The sequence below is a fragment of the Mesocricetus auratus genome, unplaced genomic scaffold, assembly GCF_017639785.1.
Source record: "Mesocricetus auratus isolate SY011 unplaced genomic scaffold, BCM_Maur_2.0 Super-Scaffold_100001, whole genome shotgun sequence".
In the NCBI taxonomy this organism is placed as follows: Eukaryota; Metazoa; Chordata; class Mammalia; order Rodentia; family Cricetidae; genus Mesocricetus; species Mesocricetus auratus.
The window spans coordinates 11,099,797-11,120,455 of NW_024429187.1; the positions used below are offsets into that span (position 1 = coordinate 11,099,797).

The following is a 20,659-nucleotide window of genomic DNA, read 5'->3' on the forward strand; positions in this document are numbered from 1 at the left end:
AGTCTGAACCTGAAGGTAAGAACTGAAGCAGAGGTTACGGTGCAATGCTGTTTACTGCTTTGATCCCCTGGCTTGTTCAACCATCTTCCACATACACTCCAGGACCACCTGCCCAGGGGTGGCACCATCACAGTGGGCTTGGCCCTCAGACTCAATCAGCAATGAAGACAATGCCTCACAGGCTTGCCTACAGGCCAGTCTGATGGAGGCGTTTCCTTGTGCGATTCCTTTGCCCATGTGACTCTAGTTTGTTTGTGTCAAGTTGACAGAAAACTAAGCAGCACACTACACATTGACCTGCTTGAACATACGGGTCACCTTGCTCTCTCTCTCTCTCTCTCTCTCTCTCTCTCTCTCTCTCTCTCTCTCTCTCTCTCTCTCTCTCTGTCTGTCTCTCTCCTTGTGTGTGTGTGTCTCTGTCTCTCTGTCTCTCTGTCTGTCTCTCTCTCTCTCTCTCTCTCTCTCTCACACACACACACACACACACACACACACACAGAGCCTCTGGCAGGGCCCCATCTCTCCATCCCTTCTTTTCTCCTCTCTCCGTGTGCAGCACGTGGATGTTGAAGAAACTCATCTGCTGTTTCTACATGATTCTCTGTGGAAACACATTGAAGCGTAGACATCTTGAGAGCAGAGATTCTCCTGGCTTCGTGCGGCTGACTGATCAAGGACTGAGGGTTTGGGTTTTTGATCACATGCTTAGGTTATTGACTGTCAGCAAATTCTTATCAACATTGAATTACAGCCTGCCAACCGTACTTTACATATCTAGAAGGGCGAAATACCATGAGATATTTGTCTTGTTTATCTTAATTTCGGTGGTCATTGCAGTGCCATGAGGACACATGGAGGAGCCTTACAGGACTTGGTACTTCCAATGCTTTCTTCACTTCCAGCCTTATCTGTCTCCCTAGCCTGGCTGATGCCCTTCTCCTTCCCTGGCCATCAAGAGAAGACGTGAAGTCAGCTCGGTCATGCATCTCCAGCAGGAAGGCTGCATCAAGATCACCCTGCTTTGTCCTTCAATAACTTCGTTTACTTGAAGAAGGGAAGCAGCTAAAGTCAACCTTTAGAAAAGTAGAGTTGCACAAAGTCAAAAGGAATGGTCTTTATTTGTAACAAACGCATGCGTGCAGAAGATTTATGTAAGTTGAACTTCTTCCTGAGTCATCCATGACACATAAAATACTCCAACCGATTTGTCCCTGGACATTTACATTGGCTCTTATACAAGAGTCAAAGAGTTCAGCTGAACTCAGCAAATCACCTCCTTCTTTGAGCTCAGCATTAAGAGCTAAACATAGTATGGTTTTGATTTCCCAGCAAGCCTTTATGTGAGAGTATACAACAGAAGTAAACTGTGCCAGCAGAGACATGTGGAGAACACCTTACAGTGCCCTCTCGTGAAAGGCACTGGGTGGTACACCTTACAGAGAGCTATAGAGACTGGATTAGCATTGGGCATGAGTCTGGAAGAGAGTGTACATATCCAAAAGACTATAAAGAATCATAAACATGGAAATTTTCAAAGGAAAGTTCAGTTTCAAAATTGGGAAAATGAGAAAATGTATAATTTAATTGAGGTGATTTTAAGAAAATACAGGCATACTCAGTCATGTTCATCCAGAGGTCTATTCATTCTTCATGTTCATCAATGTATAATAGGATCCAACTATTAGGTGTTCCAAGCTCGACAGGAAGGGGTCTGTTGTTATTGTGATTTGGGAAAGTGTTTCTTACAGACACTTGGAAATGTAGAAACAAAAACGTTGGGATATAGGCAAAAAATACAATTTTCTCCTCCTTTCCACATCTGTGTAGTTCGTGGGGGTTTACAGTAATGCTCTCTTTCTGAACAGAAACTGCCCCTGGCCTTACTGAACATGCAGAAATGGATACAGAGTTCAGCTACTGAAGAATTTTATGCCCCCTTATATTAATAATTCTCTACTGTCACCAAACACGGTAGTAATGATAGTCTCTCGTAAGTGCCACTTTAGACACATTCTTGATGTATGTGCTTCCCGTGGGAAGAGAGGCCTGCTTTCCACAACCGTAAAGAATTATTTACATGTTTTCTGAGCGCTGCACTGCAGAGAATGGAAATCGATGTCATTTCCCATCTGTGTTCACATACTCCTTCAGGCATCTGCCCACGTCGCTGTGTTTCATTTTCTCTGTGAATAGTTCATCAAAGACTCTCTTCTGCTTCGGAGTGAAGTAGTTTATCCAGTCACCCACCACTCCTGGAAACACGTGAAATCTATCAGGCAAGAATCAACCTAAACCACAGCACTCACATGATGGGGGAAGTCCTGTACATTTGGCAGAGGAAATCTGTCAGCTTTGCAATCCCATGGGGGCTGTTGGTCCCTCCTGGTGAGAAGATGATGGGGGACTATTTCTCACTCGCTTGTTTGCTGTTTCTAATGGCCACTGTGGTGGTTGTATATTAATTTCTACAGTTTATAATTACTTATTTAAAGGAAGATTTAAAAGATACAGACATTTTTTTGTTGGACTAACCAAGAACATTACAGTTTAAGCATGCCAAGGGCATAAGTGAGCAATGTGGGCATAGAGGTAGGTTCTGCGTTCACCACCTAGGGAGCTTGCACAGCAGAAGCTGAGTTGAGAATCATCAGAGATGGGTAGCTCACCTTATTTTCAGAAACCTGTGCCTATAAAATGAACAGTGGAGAATTGGACACATAGATACCAGTTTTCAACATAAGAGTTTGGTGATAAGTGTATGTAGTCTGCCAGCCTCTCTTAAATTGAAAAGTTGTGTTTTTCAACCCCTCAAAACTGACTTTCTTGTTCCCATTATGCTCCCCTTGTTAGACTTGGGGCTCAGACTCCATCCCTGGGGTCTGCCTCCATGTGTTAGGGTCAATGGCTCATTATTTTGTCTCTACATTTGTTCTCTGTGATCTTTTGTTTCCAATTCGCTTGTAAACACTTTCAAGCCGGGGACTATAATGTACTGTTTGTGTGTAACCAAGAGCTAGGCGTCTTCCATCATGTGTTAAGAAAACACATGGCTGGCATGATTGGATTGCATGCTGGACCAAGTGTCACCCACAGGAAAGAAATGCATTATATTCAAGAGATGGCTTCTTTTTTTTCACATTCTGTGTATTTTATTGAAATACGCTGCTATTATATGATTGTTTTTTTAGACAGGGTTATATTATGTAGTTCTGTTTTTTCGTTTGTTTGTTTGTTTTTAATGAGACAGGGTTTCTCTGTATTGTTTTGGAGGCTGTCGGTCCAGCCCAGCCTCGAACTCACAGAGATTCACTTGCCTCTGCCTCCCGAGTGCTGGGATTAAAGGCGTGTGCCACCATTGCCCGGCTATATTATGTAGTTCTGGTTGACTTGGAACACACATATTCGGATCAGGCTGGCCTCAAATCTGCCTATAGAGTGCTGGTATTAAAGGTGTGAGTCATCATCCCCTTATGAAAAATTGATACACTGAGATTATATTAAGATGGACATCACGAATCTGAACTCAGAAAACTATGGCATATGGACTTAAAGTTGATCACCATCTATATTTTGGGTTTTGTTATTGCTGCCGCTGTTCTTTTAAAGATTTATTTACTTTGTGTGTATACGTGTTTTTACACCAGTGCAAGTGTCCAGTAGCAGCCGGTCTCCCATGTTTACCTCCAACACAAGGGAAACACACATGGTGGGACTCACACGCTGCTAGCTACAGGCAGTGATGGTGGGGTTTTACCTGGGGCTGTTTGCCAGGAGTGCAGCTATGGCAGCTGAGGGGGGCAGGGGTGGATAGCCGCCGCAGGAGTGTCTCACATGTCTCCGGGGTGGGACTTGAGAACAGCGATTGCTTTGTGCACGGGACTCTCGAGGGCGTGTAATGAAACACATCACTATGAGACCTCAGGGCTCCCTCCTGTCTCACTCTCGTATTTACGCAACCGCTCCCTTCTCCTCCTTGCTCCGTCTGCCTTGCTTACACACACTCCCTCTGAGTCTGTCTGTCCCCTCGTCGTGGTCTCCTCTCCGGAAGCCCCCTAACCTTTTCCGGTCCCGCCTCTCTCCCACTACCACGTGGTCTTCCTGCTCTGCGTTCTCACAGCCCGTGCAGCATGGTCTTTACTTTCTCCGGCTCTCCCTTCCCTTCTTCAGTACTGCGGAACCGCTCAGAGCTCACGAACGATTGGCAGGTTCCCAATCGGCGTTCTGCCTGACTTGGCCCGTGCCTTTTCCTGGCTCCCCGGAGACTGCTCCACTCTCTTGGGTGTTAACACGCCCTGAGAGCCATAGTCTGTCATTGCACCACCAGCTCTTGGCTCTCTCTCTGTCTCTCTCTCTCTGTCTCTCTCTGTCTCTGTCTCTCTGTCTCTCTCTGTCTCTCTCTGTCTCTCTCTGTCTCTGTCTCTCTGTCTCTCTCTGTCTCTCTCTGTCTCTCTCTCTGTCTCTCTCTCTCTCCCCCCCTCATTCCACAACCTGCCGAGGGCTCCCTGACTAAACCCGGCAAGCAGGGCTCCTGTCATTGTCCCAGGGATGACTCACCATATGTCTCACCTAAACAGTTTATCAGTTTCCTGCCTCACTGTCACAGTCTCCTAACTGTTTATTCCCTGCTTCTACCGCGGTATAAACACATTGCCTGCTTGTGCCATGTCCTCTTCAACCAGAAAAGAGGTTGGGGAGAGGACAGCAGAGGACAGGCAGAAGAGGGAAGGAGGAGGAGGGGAGAGGAGAGGAGGGGAGAGAAAGGGAGGAGTGGGGAGGAGGAGTGGGGAGGAGAGGGGAGAGGAGGAGAGGAGAGGTGGGGAGGGGAGGGGAGGGGAGAGGGCAGGGCTTCTCATGAAGTCCACGCTCTGCTCTCGCTCTGCTCTCCGGCACCACCATCCTCTCATCTCCCGCATTCTGCTTCCCACATCTCCCTCTGCAGCACAGCGCCCCCTCTTCTTCTAGGATGGACTATGTGACTCAGCTGGGCTTCCGACCCCTCTCTGCCTCTGGCTCTCCCTGGAAAGCGTTCGTGTCTCCCGTCACTTTCATAACCATTTCTCAGACTTCCAGTCCCAGACCTACTGGTAGACCCCTCCTTAACAGGGAATGTATGCCCCTGCCCACACCCCTTACCCACAGTGGCTGCGGAGCATTCCTTTACACGGTGTGAAGATGCATCACCGTGGCTGGCTTGATAAAGGGCTGAATGGCCATTGGCTAGGCAGGCAGAGGCTAGGCAGGACCTCTGGGGACAGAAAGGACTCAGAGAGGAAGACAGGCAGAGTGGCCAGCCAGATGCAGAGGAAGCAGGATGGGCAGCACAAAGTAAAGGTAACCGAGCCATGTAGAAGTATGTAGATGATTAGAAATTGGCTAATTTAAGTTATAAGAGCTAGTTAGAAACAAGCCTAAACTACGGGCTGAGATTTCATAACTAATAAAAGTCTCCATGTGGTTATTTGGGAGTTTGACTCTCTTACCATTATGCATTTGGAAAAGTGATGCTGTGTTTTTTCAGTATTTGTGTATTAACTCCAGAATTAATATCTTATTAATATTTACTTGAGTTGAATGCTTTGCCCCTTTCTAAGCCTTGGTTTTGTGACTCTGCATAATAAGACGGAACTACAACAATAGAAAATTTGTAAAGTTAAGCGAATAACTGTTTTACACTTGAGTTGGCAAATATTTGCAGTGTGTGTGTGGGGGGGAGGGATTATATTTAGTTGGGCCAAAGAAAGGAAATAAACTTTGGCTTTCTAGCAAGAATCATGCAAGCATATATACACACAAAACATTTTGCCTTTATAAGTTGTAAAACATTTCTCCTATGTATGGATAAGATTTACATACTTCAAAACAGTTCTAGGGTCTGTAGAGATTGCTCAGAGGTTAGGAGCACTGGCTACTCTCACAAAGGACCTGGGTTCAGTTCCTAATACCTACAGCCTACTGTATAACTCCATTCGTAGGGGATCCAATGCCCCCTTCTGGCCTCCTTGGGCACTGAATCCACAGATACAAAAGCAGACAGAACACTCTTACACGTAAATCTTAAAAAAAAAAAAAGATCCTACATCCAGATATTCCTTACTTGCTTCTAACTTGAACCTGGAGAATTATTGGGGGAGATTTAACTCTGTTTCTTGTATTCCTACGCAATTTAAGGTCCATTATGAAGAAATGGAGAGTACAAAGACCAAAGAGAGCTTTAAGCACCACCACAGTCCTCCTTCTATACACAGAGGAGATTGGTTCCAGGACGTTGTGGAATAGTCCTTCTGTGCACTGTGAAGACGGGCTGCTCTCATTGTTAACAAAAAGCTGATTGGCGGATAGCTGGGGGGGGCAGAATGAATGCTGGGAAGAAGGGCGGGGTCAGAGGAGCCACCAGGCCGATACAGAGGAATCAGGAGGTGAGCATGCTATACCAAGAAAAGGTACCGCCACGTGGCACAGGGTAGATAAAAAAAATATGGGTTGATCTAAAAGGTAAGAGTTAGCTAGTAACAAGCCTGAGCTATCAGCCGAGCATTTATAATTAATAAATAGTTTCTGGGCGGTTAATCAGGAGCCAGCTGCAGGGACACAGAGCAATTCTGCCTACACCAGAATTCTCTGTCACCAACATTCTGAGATGCACATTGCTTATATAAAGTATCATTTAACCTCTGCTTACATAAAACCTGCGGTATAACCTACGGAATTCTCCCATTCCCATTAATCATCTCGACATTACTTATTACCATCCCAACGCCACGCACGTAGTGGCTGCTTGCTACTGTTTAGGAAACCATGTTAACAAAAGTCTGCACATACTCAGTATGTGACTTCCAGGTGAGGAAAGAAAACATCTATAGAAACTGCAAGCCAGACGCACTCCCTAGTGGAAGCCCCGGATGCAGCCATGGAAGCCCCGGATGCAGCCATCTCCTCTCCGCTTACCTTTTCTGAATACCAGGTTCCTGTCGGACGTGAGGGCACAGATGGTGTGGTTGGGATCGCAGTTTTCTTTAACTGCATTGCTTTTCATTTCGCTGAACGATGTGTTCCGAGCGATCCTACTCATCTCACTGTCATTCACATGGATGCCAAGGAAAGAAGTCATTTTCTTTATGCTCTTAACGAAATCCTGAGCGATAAGAAAATTAAGGAAAGTAAATGTGCCTCTTACTCTAAATATGGAATTCACTCCTTCAAATTTGAAAGCCAAGTCATCAATTGCTTTTGTTTGTTTGTTTTAGGCGGGGTTTCGATATGTCATCCTGGCTGTCCCAGGAACTCTATGTGTAGACCAGGCTGGCCCGAAACTCACAGAGATCGCCTGCTTCTGCCTCCGAGGGCTGGGATTAAAGCTGTGTGCCACCACACTTCAGTTTTCATGCCCTGACTTTTAGCCCAATTACAGCAGGGGCTGGCGGAGAAGACTTACTTGCTTCATTTCTTCATAGAATAGGAAGAGGACGTTCTTGTCATTTTTGTACTTATCCCAGCTCAGAACATGGTCAAACCAGGAACCATACACAACTGGAAGAGAAGCACATTATGGTGTCACTGCTCACAGTGAAGGCTTCACCCCACATCTGGCTTCTTCCTGCCTCAGCAAAGGGGTCCGCCAGAGCAGTGCTCATTAGCTTGTAGGGAGACCACCCAGAAGAGTTCATGTCACTCGGGGGCGTGTCGTCCTGATATGCTGGCGGCCACATCTTTTCACAATACTCTAAGTATTTTATTTTCTTATTTCTAGTATTTTTTTTTTACCACCATGAAAAGTAGCAGCGACATCAAACCACATGTTTTTCTCAATATTTATATTCTGGACTTTTTAAGCTTCTCTAAGGAAACATTAAGGATCAGTCATTTTCTTCCTTTAAGGTGACATTCATAATTCCAGGTTTTGTCACAAACGTTTTAAAACTTTTTCCTTGAGCCGTGCTTTCACTGTAGCCAGCGGAAGTTCTGAGACTCATAGTAATCCTCCTGCCTCAGACTCTCAAGTGCTGAGATTATAACCGTAAGCTAGGGCACCCAGTTTTTAAACTTCTTTTTTTTAAAGGCTCTTACATTGCCTAAAATCTATTGTCTAAAAAAATTTAAGGTAAATTAAAACATAATGAATTTTAAAAATACTCTATTCAACTTAGTTTAAGAATAAACAGTTCAGCCTTAGGAATTTGTCTGCAGTTGCTATTGTCTCTTTATTTTGTTGTCAAATGAGAGCCTTGAAAATTCTCAAGGCTCAAAAGTAAACTATCGTTGGGTGTAACCTTTTTAGCACTGATGACCAGGGAGGAAGGCTCGCTCTTATCTCAGGCCATCAGCAGTTGGAACCATGATACACAAAGCAGAGTAAGTGTAAAAGCCCCCTTCCAACTGTCATTCTCACCCCACACGCCAACTCCGGCTGGCGCCCTCAGACTCAAAAGTGCTTGGGAGGAAACTCCCACCATCGGCTCACTCTCCGCTCAGCAGACAAGAGTGAAGGAAGCCCTGAGTGCCAGCTAGTGATGCATGTGATGTAGTCAACATTAAAGCCTGGAATTCATTATATACAATATAACTGCAATATGATTAACTCAAAAACTAACTGCAGTTTTTGCTGATTTCAGTTTCTGAGGAAACAAATAATAATCCTGTGTACATATATTTCATTCATCATCATACTAATGAGTTTCATCATCATGACATTTTCATACATGTACAGTATTATTATTTGCTGTTTCACACACACACACACATGCACACACATGCACACACGCACACACACACACGCACACTGAAATCTAGATTCCACACATTAGAGAAAACACATAGTGTTTGTCCTTCTGAGTCTGACTTATTTTATTATGTATTTTTAGACCAGAAAGTTCTGGGACTGCTAGGTTGCTATTATGGAGTTGACCTTACACCCCAGACAGCTGGTTGAGAGTAAACTCCTCAAAGAGTTGCCTTGCTTTTCCTTGTCAGGGTTTCAGGCCTTACCCAATATCTTATCTGAGAATTGCCCAATTGACTACAGCAGCAGCAGAGGGGTTGCTTTTCTAAGAACGGCTGCCCTTTTCCCAGACTCAAATACCTGTAGAAGCAAGACTGCTTTTTCTCTCATACAACCTTAAGGAACAAAGATAATCTTGCACCAGCAGGGTCTCAACCTAAAGCCAGTCTGCACCGGGGACCTCCTACCCACAGCCTAGGCCCCTGTATGATGTCACTGGAACAACTTTGGATGATCCAGAGGCCTTGGAACTGTTAGAGAAGTCTGTGTCCCACCGCCAGGGATCACAGTCGACTCAGAGTCGTGGCCTCTGGTTAAATGTAATCAACCTTGCCCATTAGGGCTGTTTCGGGAAGAAATGAACTGCAACGCATGCTTAAGAATGAATTTTAGAGCTGTGTGAAAGGCAGCTGTTCTATTCATCGCAGATGGATTTATATTCCACCCTTCCCCAAATGGACAGAGGCCAGCTGAAAGAAAGAATGTGGATGCCGCGTGTGCCTTCCTGGGTAGCACATGGAAGTCCGTCACCGCCATATGCAGAGGCATCCTCAAACTGCTTAGAATTCTCAAGTGACAAATTGCATTAGGTTTTAAATCGCAAGCCTCATTTTCCAAGTCGCTGATAGAGCCTCATTGTAAAGAAAATTTAGCTTCTAAGGTCAAGACAATTCCTCCTTTGAGGGAACTGCTTTCTGCACCCGCCTCATGTTTGACAGTCGCCAGGCCCTTTCCCCGAATGCCTGGAATTGGCTTATGCCCGAATTGTCATCTCCTGCCGTCCAAGACTCCTCTACCCCAGAATGCCCATGGGCAGAACAGGCTCATGCTCACCCAATCCATATGTCTGAGTCAGAAAGTGTGCTTGCTAGAAACTTCCAGAATGTCCCCCTCTCTTCCTACAAAACGCACGTTTCTTTGAAACGTTACATCCTTTGACTAGTGCACATTTCCCTCCCGACCTCAGTCTTCAATCAACCTGGCCTCTCAGCGGATGCCGCCGAGGACACTGGCCGTCTGTCACAACCATTTGTGTCACCCCTGTCTTGCCAGCAGCTGTAATGGCTTCACCTGACAGCTCCCACAGTTCTGACCCACCCTTTCTGTCTTTGATTTCTTCTCCTCATTGGCTCACGAAACCGTCTCCTTGGCAATGTTCCCCTGCTACCCTAATGCTTATTTCAATAAACTGAAGAAGAAGAAGAAGAAAAAGCCGCATAGCATTGAAGCAAAACACTTCATCTTCTTCCCTGTCTCTGGTTACTGCGAGAGGACTTCACACAACTCTGCGCTTCCAACCTGGGACGCCAAGGCTCCCCACCCACCTGCATGCGGTACCTTACTGCTCCGTTCTCCGCACCAGTCATCTCTGCCTTCTGCCCAACACCAGTTATAATATATGTCTTAGGCTCTAGTTTCTAGACATCACTCTGAAAATATAACCATTGTGCTATAAAGCAATACTTTCTGCAATGGAGGACCTTGGAAACACACAACCCTAAGACAAGGCTTGAGAGGGAGCTAGAGGTGGGAAAATGTGCTCATCATTAAGGTACTAGTTTCATTGAGCTACTAGTATGGCCTGATATCGCCAGAGTATAATATAGTTAATGTTCAACTTGACGAGCTACTACCCGGAAGGTAAATTAGATGATTCCGTAAATGTCTATCCACATCGCTCTACTCTATTGTCTTTTTCTGTAACTAGGAGCTGAGTCCACACATGAAGACCAGCCCAGGACATCATAGCACCTTCCTTATGAAATAACATCCTTGGATATGCATCTGCCTCGTGTGAAGCTACTCGACAGTCTCCTGTGTCTAGCAGAACAGCTGGGTGGACTTCTACGGTGGATTGCAGTCGTTACCTAAGTTGAAACTCTGAACAGTCCTGTAAGGCGAGCCATTTTGTTAGTCTTGTTTGGCAGGTGAAGGATGGATCTCTAGGTACTTTTGGAACTTGTCGAAAGCCACACAGAATGAAGGGCAGACAAGAGCTGATGTCCTGTCTTCACTTCAGCCATCTTCTATTTTGTGGACAGCAAAGCAAGTGACATTCTTCAGAGTCCTTCAAACACCCCTTAAAGGTCACAGGTGTGACATGCCGCTGCACACCTGCATCTGCATTGCGGCACAAGCAGTTGACGTTTTCTTCCCCTGAGTTGGTGTCACATAGCCTACATGATCCTTGAACTTGTGTACGGCCCGGGATCATCTTAAACTCCTAATCCCCCTGCATCAACCTCTCAAGTGCTGGGATTGCATGTCCATCCTCTTGTCTTACAAATAAGAACAGTAAAGTCATTGCTCACATCCAAATACATCTTTTTAAAGTTTTGGTGTACAGGGTTTGCACCAGGACTAAGCACCCAGAGGTGGGGTATTCATAGGTAAGATCCCATTACAACCAAAGATCTATTCATTCACCCCAGAAGGTGTAAGAGAAATGGCTGGAATGCTTTGCCAACCATCCTCTGCCCTCCTCCAGATACTCTGCTATGATGGCCCTGCTGCGTTCACTGGGCACACATTTCCCCAGCAGCAGCTGGCCTCGCTTCACTCTGGCCTGGCCCTTAGTATGACTGTGTCCAAAGAAAACCGAGGAGTAGAAGAGGAGCCGGGTTATATCGGGGCTGCCCTGCCTTCCCATCCCTCACCTGGGTGTGCTCCCCTTCCGGGTGCAGGCTCATAATAAGGACTTGAGCAGGTTGGGACACGGGATGCAGGGAGGAGAGGGAGCAGTGACGTACAATGTGAGAACAAAAAAAAAAAAATAGCATTTCCTGTCTTGAGAAAAAGCAGACTCGGGGTCTGTCCTGGAAAAAGAATTGCGTGTTTAGACACTGCTTGTTCCAAAGATGGACTCGAGGCAGAGAGAGGCATGCTAACCATCCTTAAATATTTAGAGGACAATCACAATCAGGGTAAGAAGAAAGATTTTGGAATGAACGTTAAATCGTGCTCTTACTTGTTACGTCTCTGTGAGTTCTTTAGCCTCACAAAATGATGCAAAATGATGATAATAGCATCTACCACAAGACTAGTACAAGCAGAGTCTAAACACGAAATTCTTTCTCCAGGACAGACCCCAAGTCTGCTTTTTCTCAAGACAGAAAATGCTATTTTTTTTTGTTCCCATGTTGTACATCACAGCTCCCTCTCCTCCCTGCGTCCTGTGTCCCAACCTGCTCAAGTCCTTATTATAAGCCTGCACCCGGAAGGAAGGCGGGGCAGCACCAATATAACCCTGCTCCTCTTCTGTTGAGGGTGAAATGAGATAATAGATAATATTTACCTAGCACTCGGCTAGGCATCTCCGTCACGTGGGTGGCACGCGGTGAATGGTCAGGGTGAAAGGGGGTTTATGAGCCTGGGGCCAGCGTTAGGATGTCCAAGCCTTCGCCATTCTTGGGAGGTTGTGGGTGACACAAACATGCACCGCCTGTTTGAATCGTGTAAAGTACCTGTCGGCCCAGAGGCATTTGCTAAGGAGGAAACTATGTCTGAAGGGCGAGCTGGGATGGCGGCGTGAGACTAACATAGCCCCCTGTGCCTCCAGCAGGAGTCACGGCAGATCTCTGGGTCGGGCTACAGGGGCTGTGGCCTCGCTGAGACTAACTGGTAAAAGATGAATGATCTGCCAGCAAAGCTGTGAAATCAGAGACCTACGGTGTCCACTTGGTGCTGGCAGCTTTGCACAGGGTGGGGCCCACTGGGTTAAAACAAGAGTGGGTAAGATTGGGAGGGGAAGGCGGTGTGTGTGTGTGTGTGTCGGTAAGGGGAAGTGAAAGCGAGAAGTAAGGGCCTGGATTTGACCTAACCACATTATTTACGGGTACAAAAATCTCAAACGCTACACTGTTTAAAACTGAAGAAAGTGATATATGTAAATAAATCCCTTAACCTAGGTTAAGTAACTCAGGATGGGGTGAGGGTGGGGAATTAGCAGAAAGTCAGATACTCCAGATTTTTAGACTGCCAATTCCCTGCCATTTATTCTTTAAGTAAAAGTTATTCAATAAACGTGTAGCTAGAACAGGCTTGCAGGGGACCTCCCCATAAAGAGATTGAGTCCTCCAAGCCTTCGTCATTTTAAACTCATGTCTCCTAATATCTTGACGCGCTGTAATTAATATTTAAGAATTAAGACTTTTTAAGGTGCCCCCCACACGACTGAGCCGGGGGAAAGGAATGAACTAGATGGTGGTTCAGGGTGGCAGAGCCAATGTGCCCTGGGAGGCTTTGTCGGTTCATGAAGTCAGTTTGCTCAGGATTTGTATATTGGTTTCCTTGGGAGCATCTGTGTGTGCATGTATGTTTCCTTTCTTTGTTCGTGATCCCTTTCAGGCTGCCTAACTCCCCTCCACTCAGTGCATAATTACCTCACAGGAAAAAAAAACAGTGACACATGAAAAAAAGTACGTTCTTATAAAGAATTAATCTCTATTTTGAAGATACTATAACTCACATGCAAACAAGCTCCTCCCCGGAGTTATAAAAATGACCGTGAAGTAATTAAGACTTTGCTTAGAAGAAACAAGGCTCCTCTCTTCGGTGTATATGAAGGCAGTAACCATCCACCAAAGGTTTGGAGCTCACTTTCATTTCTCATGAGAAAGATCAATGTATATAATAATTTTTAGAAGATGATTGTCAGGGTTGGCAGGTGGTTCAGTGGATGTAAACACTTGCAGCACAAACACCAGGATCTGAGTTCAAATCCCAGCATCCAGGTTACAAGAGGGCTGAGGGAGTACAAGTGCAAGTCTGTAACCTCAGCACAGCTGGGGTGGAGGCTGGGGGATGTCTGTAACCTCAGCTCAGCTGGGGTGGAGGCTGGGGGATGTCTGTAACCTCAGCTCAGCTGGGGTGGAGGCTGGGGGATGTCTGTAACCTCAGCTCAGCTGGGGTGGAGGCTGGGGGATGTCTGTAACCTAAGCTCAGCTGGGGTGGAGGCTGGGGGATGTCTGTAACCTCAGCACAACTGGGGTGGAGGCTGGGGGATGTCTGTAGTCCCCATCAGACAGCCCAGCTCCAAGTTCAGGGAGAGACCCTGCCTCAAGGAGACGAGGTGGGGATCGAGACAGCAGGACACTATCATTCTCCTCAGAAGTTTGCACACCATTGTGCATGCACACACATTCACACAGATTCTCGAATTCTCCTAGGCACATGCACACACACGCGAACACACACACACATACATGCATGAGCACACACAAGTAAATAAAACAATTTAAAATTTTGGTAAAATGGTGAGTGTCATAGCTACCGTCTCCTTTGAGGAACAGCTCTAAAAACGCAGCCCACGTGTCAGGGGATGGGAGGTTGGGGTTATCTCTGTAGTAGTGGAACAGGGACACGGCTGTATCCTTCGGGTCTCGGACGATGTACACAATCTGTTGAAACATGCAAACAATGTGTTCTCAGGTGAAAATAACCACAACACAAAGTATTTCTCAAAAGAAGGTGGTAGCTAAAGCTCACCTATACAAATTCTACCTTCTTGTTTTTTAATAGCTGTAAGCTGATGACAAAACAGTGTTAGGTTTCCCTCTCTGGGTCTAGTGTGCATGAGGAATGCGACAAGCAGACTTTGATTCCGGAGGTCGCAGAGGTGGCTGGGCTTTCTAGGTTTCTAACCAGTACCCCCAGTAGGCATGCTGCTCACGGTCCAGGGGACAGCTTTCTGAATCAGTTTGCTAAGTGTTGTCCTGTCTGTCAGGGCCAGGCATGGGAAACCCCTATTTACTGTCAGGCAAAATTACTTTTTGCTTATCTATACGTTAGAAAACATTTACATGCAGCAAAATTTTTCACGAACTCTATTTTTTATAGGGAAAACTATCATTTTTGACAATTTACTTCCTTGCACAGCAGAACATCTGGGATTCGCTTCCAGTGTCTAGGAAAACTCAACTACAATTCACTGCAGAAACAAGCATTCAGTGTGTGCTGTGTACCAGGTGACATGCAGTGATCCGGTTCCAAGGGATGCGACAGTGAGCAACCCGGAGATGATTCAAGCCCTCTCTCGGTGTATAGTCGACTGAGGTAAATGTGCTCTTGACAACGGAGCACGGTAGGAGTTCTAAGACAGGACTGCAAAGGAACAGGCGAGAAATCCCCAGAAGGCAGTGGATACTGAGTCATGGAGCACTTCTGATTGCAGTCAACGTCGTACAAGTTAAGAACGAGATGTCCTGTGTTTTTAATTGACAACTGACAGACACAATTTACCCAGATAAGACAGGGTTTGCTGAGTCACTTTTGATCCACTGCTATCTTTTAGTAGCATGTTCATAGTCCAGATGTTGTGTGGTCCACATGAGTAGTGCCTGGCTCCTCATTAATGGAGGGGCATGCAAAGGTCAGTGTGTTCAGGAATGAAGAACCACCTTTACCCAGCCACACCCACAATCCTCTCTAGCTTATGTAACTCGGAGCAACCTCACAGGCCCTGGGCTCCCTCTCCCTGTGCCAGGTCTCCAGAAACCCAAGGCTTGGTGAGCTCACTTCTAAAACTCCACTACATAGACAAAATGGGATAGCAGCAAAGGGTTAAGCCACCACTGACCAGTAGGATGATGGTGGTTGTGGTACTCTGGGAGAGGCAGGCAAGGGGACATTAACTAACCGATCTTGAGGAGCTAGAGAGAGGGCTTCGGGCTTGTTCTTCCAGACGGCCCGAGTTCAGCTCCCAGAACCCATATCGGGCAGCTCACAACTACCTGTCATCCCAGATCCTGAGGGATCCAATGTCATAGGTGCCCATGGACCCCTGTACTCACACGAGCGTGCACACGCACACACACACACATACACACACACAAATGATAAAAGTAAAATCATTATTAAGCAACGTAAAATGAGTTACACAATATACATGCCATGCCAGGGGTTTTCCTAGCACAAGGGGAAGGAGAAAAAGCAGATCAAGAAGAAAGGAATACAGCTATGTGAACCTCCATGACGCCCCCTCTGCCCCCTGCCACACACACCAGCTTCACACGCGGTGCACAGGCATGCATGCAAGCGAAACACCCATGCACATCAACGAAAATAAGAACAACAGAAACTAAGTGAAAGTGGAGTGTCTTAGGGGACATTTGGGGGGAGGAGCCAGCCCTGCTTGGGCAGGGGAAGCTAGGCTGACTCTCAGGCCTTCAGGACTAACCTACAAGCCCATTCATGGAGTATTCAGTTATATGCAGCATTACCTCTGAGCTGATAGGAACGAGACGTTCAGCTTGCGCGTCAATGGGCAGCCAGGGGACAGGCAGCTGACTCCAATAAGACAGTATTTGCTGAGTCACTTAATAGCCTCCTATCTTCTGGAGACCAGAAGGGAGGGTAGAGGCTTGGTTCCCATTAGGGCCTTTCAGAAAGGGTTGTGCCTTGAGGCTGAACCGTCATTGTGGAGGTTAAGAAGCACCTGTCTGAATTTCGGGCTCTTAAGTGGCCTGTGACCCACGTGTGTCGTGTGTGTGACAGACGCAAAACCTTCTGGCTGGTGGCGACTGCTTTAAGGATGACATTAGTAACTGGATGTAATTCTCCCTCTTTCCCTCCCCCCTCCTCCTGAGTGCACGCGCGCTCGTGTGTGTGTGTGTGTGTGTGTGTGTGTGTGTGTCACCCCTCCCTCCCCTCATGCTCCCCCTCCCTCCCCTCTGTCTCCAGCGCTCCTCACAGGTCTCCTCCCTCTCTGGGTCTTGCATTTAATCCAGGCATGGAAGATGAGAGTGTCTAACTGGCCTTTCTCTGCTTGCTTCCCTCCTCCTCTCTCTGTCTCAGGAAAATGGCTCACTGAGCTCTGAAAATGCAATTGGGTTTAGCCTCCCTGTTCTGACAGACAGACAGGCAGGGCTCTGGCACCCTGACCCTGACAGGCTGTTCACCTTTGTCTATGCAGGAATGGGAGCCTGGAGAGCTGTGGCCACAACTGACAGTCGTGGGAGACTCTTCCCTGTGCCATGGGCAGCCTTGCTTTTGTTTGTGTGGTTGGAGGAGGCTTCGTGTCTTGTCTCCGATTTCCAAACTTTGATATCCTTGCATTTTATTTCATATCAAACCGTTCCTTGCACACGTTTGTTAAAAGATCAAATGGAACGCTAATGCCATACACTCGAAATTCACTTTGTTGGTTGAGCTGTTCCCACTTAGTGTTTTTATTTTCTCCTGTGTAGATATGTTTTAACCAAACTGAAAATATGTGTTATGTGTGACCTACAAGCATGGCGTCCTCATCCCTTTATTGCACAAAAAATCACCCCCCCATGAAAATGTAAATGGGAAAAATAAAATGTTCTTTTAAATTATAGCTGGCTTTCAAAATAATAACCTATGAATTAATAATAATAATGTCTTGCGCAAATAGTCCTTTAGCATTTATTGTTATAATAATTTTTCCTAGAAAAAATAACATAATTAAATATAAGTGGGAATTGCTTTGCTGCCATCAAGCCCCATGACAGGGTGAGAGTTCAAGAACCTGAAGGCTGGTGGGGTTGGTCAGTGATTAGAGCCCTGGCTACTCTTACAGAGAATCTGAGGTCAGTTCCTAGCACCTGATTGGTGGCTCACAACTGTCTGTAACTCCAGTTCTAAGAGATCGATGGTTTCTTTGGGACTCCAAAGCCACTGCATGCATGTACACGCACACATGAAGGCACTCACACATACACATAAAATAAAAAGAAAATGAATCCTCAGGGGGGGAAAGAATCCATCATTCCCAAGGCTGCACGCTGAGAGCAGGACTTACCTTACATTTCTTCTGTTTAACCGTCACAGGGGTCATCTCATAGCTCAGATGCGTTGGGATAACCCTTCTCTTAGGGACCGTTTTTAGCTCTTCTAATTTAGAAATGTCTCCCCATTCAATAGGGTATGTGAGAGTGACTCCAGCATCGGGAATGTTCTCAATGACTTCCGCCACCCAGTGGGTTCCTTCACAGAAACAGAAGATGAAATGCAGCTTTAATTAAATGGCGCAGCTGAGGAAGCGCGTGTAGACCATGAGCATGTTGCCAGAGCAAGGCGAGCGTGACTATAGTCAGCCGTGGGTCGCCGTGTGATGCCCCTGCAGCCCGGTGAAACGCTAACTTGTTTTGAGTAGAATCCGGTTACAGGCGTGAAAGGGGTGCTTGCTGATTCCTTGGTATAAAATACTTTGTTGTTACTCATTTCTAGAACCTTCAAATCACCAACTCACACACATTTTTTAATGTAATTCCCATAGTCCCATGAAGCCAAGAGCCTTCTTCTTCTATAGACGATCTTCTACCTTCCCAACAACCCCCCCCACACACAGATACACATAGTCAGTCTCCCTTTTCTGTCTCCCCATGGTATCCAGCCCCTTCCTCTGTTACATTCGTGGGGGTATGTTCACCTCCCCATTCACCCCTTCAAGATAGGCACAGATCTCTCCTTGTGCACACAGCAGTATTTATGCAAACCAAGTATTAAATCATAAATGTTACACTCAGAGAGCTAAAAGGCTGCTACCCTAGAATCTGGAAAGACACATGAGCTCGGTTTTGGTTTTGTTTTGTTTTTTTTTTAAGTGATGGTATTGTTTTAAACTGTATTTGTTATTATTGCAGTTGCAGATGATGTGGGGGTTCCAGTGTCTTAGAACACACGAAGACAACTTCGCAGAATTGGTTCTGTCTTCCTCCTTTATCGGAGTTCCCTGGATCAAATTCGGATTGCCAGGTTTGCACAACAAGGGTTTTGGCCACGGAGCAATCTCATTGGTCCAATGTTTTTGTGTTTGTTTATGATGCGGGGCTGGGGGGGTGTTGAACTCAGCACTTCATTCATGCTACACAAGTGCTGTTCCACTGGACTTCCCACACCCACGTGCCCAACCAAGAGTGCTTACCCCGTAAGCAGCTCAACACACACACACACACACACACACACACACACACACACACACACACACACACACACACAATGTTACACTTCGGTGAAGCAAATGATACTATGTTTCAATTTTGCAGCAGAAAAATGAAAGCTTGAAGGAGGGAGTGGGGGGCATTTTGCTAATGTGAAGACTACATCCCTAAGGAGACTAAACTGGGCGTATGCTAGTGTCCTCTGTTTCATTGTGATTTCAGTGAGGTGCAATAGCCACAACTTTACGGCTGAGTAAATATTCAGGGTCTAAATAGCACTCAGGTTTGCTTTATAGGTTTTATGTAAAGTGTACCTTACTAAGTTTCTTTTTTGTCTTGTGTTTTGTTCGTTTCTTTTGTTTTTTGTTTTTAGATTTATTTATTTATTTTACAAGTGTGAGTGCTTTACCTGCAGGTATTTATGTGTATCCTGTGAGTACCTGGTGTTTGCAGAGGTCAGAAGAGACCATCAGAATCCCCGACCTGGAATTAAGAGGTGCGTGCGTGCGTGTGTGTGTGTGTGTGCGTGTGTGTGTGTGCGTGTGTGTGTGTGTGTGTGTGTGTGTGTGTACTTTGCCACTTCCCACCGTGATGACCTCTCAGTTTAATTAGTGACTATAGCACACAGCTCAAAGGCTGATAGCTGTTGCGCTGCTTACGGGGTAGCCATCATCTCCGTGTGACCACTGTTCTGGAAATAGTAGTTGGCTACTGGACATCACATAGCAAAATTTTTCTGAAGTAAAACTTTTAGCGGGGAAAGTATGGCTCTTCTATGGCAGATGAAAAAGTTATAGACCACTAAGCACGGACTGAACACAGGCTGTTTGGTCATCACAATGATTGGCCAAAGATGCGATGGGAATCTGTATAAACTATTTTCTTTATTACATAAGATATATCAACACTTACATATCTTCACAAATTGGATAAAAGTGAATCTCTGCAGAGCTTCAGTTATTTTATCTCAATCTTTTTAAAGTAAGAAAAATTTAAGTTCTTAAAGACTATGTCCCCCCTGCCCCCCATGGAATAAAATTTCCGATAAATAAAGATACTATAGAAACGATTCTTCTATTTGTTTTGTTGCCATTCTGCATCCCACAGTAAGTACACTTTAGAAAAAAACTCACCAGATTTTGGGTAGGAAACCAGAAATATGTCGTCTTCTCTTGCATCAAAAGAATCCAAGGAATCGAGGAGTTCTTCCGAAGACACGGCAGGGAAGAGGACACCCTTGTACCTGTGGAGGAGGCTTGACTGACTCTGGGATGACATCTTCTCCGAATCTATTAGAAACTGTGGATTCAAGCCACGGACAATCCTGGCCCTTGGTCACAACCCCAGCGGAGTGGCAGAGCAATCTTGGTATCTCTAAGCTGACATTCCATGCGTCTATATATGCCTTTTGCAACTCTTCACAAGAATAATTTTTAAACCATAAGTAAACCAATGCCTATTATAAAAATAGTGTTATCTGAATTTTTCTGATAACACAGGTTACAAAACGTCTCCTTCCACCTAGTTCAGGTTCATTTTCATAAAACACTATCACCATGTTAAGATAGTATCACTAGTTAAATCCTTTGGACTAAATAGGTCACTGTAATGAATTATATCACTGAAGGAACACTTAGGAAAATTAGATTTCTACTTATTAACATGGTATAGGAAGTAGCCAGTATTGACATTTTGTGGAAGAAGGGGACAGAGACATGGGAAATCAGAATGTTTCCAGGAATTGGCAGATACTCTTGGG

The 20,659-nt window shown here is 45.6% G+C and overlaps 1 protein-coding gene across 1 annotated transcript; it reads right to left on the reverse strand.

Moving 5' to 3' along the window:
- Window positions 1-1,099: 1,099 nt before the first annotated feature.
- Window positions 1,100-20,289, reverse strand: LOC101832798 (sulfotransferase 6B1). Its single transcript, XM_005072993.3, has 6 exons — window positions 20,034-20,289; window positions 17,760-17,944; window positions 14,268-14,394; window positions 7,433-7,527; window positions 6,946-7,132; window positions 1,100-2,252 (listed from the first exon to the last, which is right to left on the reverse strand). Exons 1-6 carry the CDS (start codon window positions 20,176-20,178, stop codon window positions 2,119-2,121), a joined length of 873 nt encoding a protein of 290 aa, XP_005073050.1. The 5' UTR covers window positions 20,179-20,289; the 3' UTR covers window positions 1,100-2,118.
- Window positions 20,290-20,659: the final 370 nt, after the last annotated feature.

What these genes read in the sequence shown, in the direction of transcription:
- LOC101832798 (XM_005072993.3), bottom strand. Translation starts at nt 20,178, where the DNA reads ATGTCATCCCAGAGTCAGTCAAGCCTCCTCCACAGGTACAAGGGTGTC. An exon ending in GGTTTCCTACCCAAAATCTG is followed by an intron (nt 17,945 to 20,033) that starts GTGAGTTTTTTT and finishes GTTTCTGTGAAG; the next exon opens with GAACCCACTGGGTGGCGGAA. An exon ending in GAACCTGGTATTCAGAAAAG is followed by an intron (nt 2,253 to 6,945) that starts GTAAGCGGAGAG and finishes ACGTGTTTCCAG; the next exon opens with GAGTGGTGGGTGACTGGATA.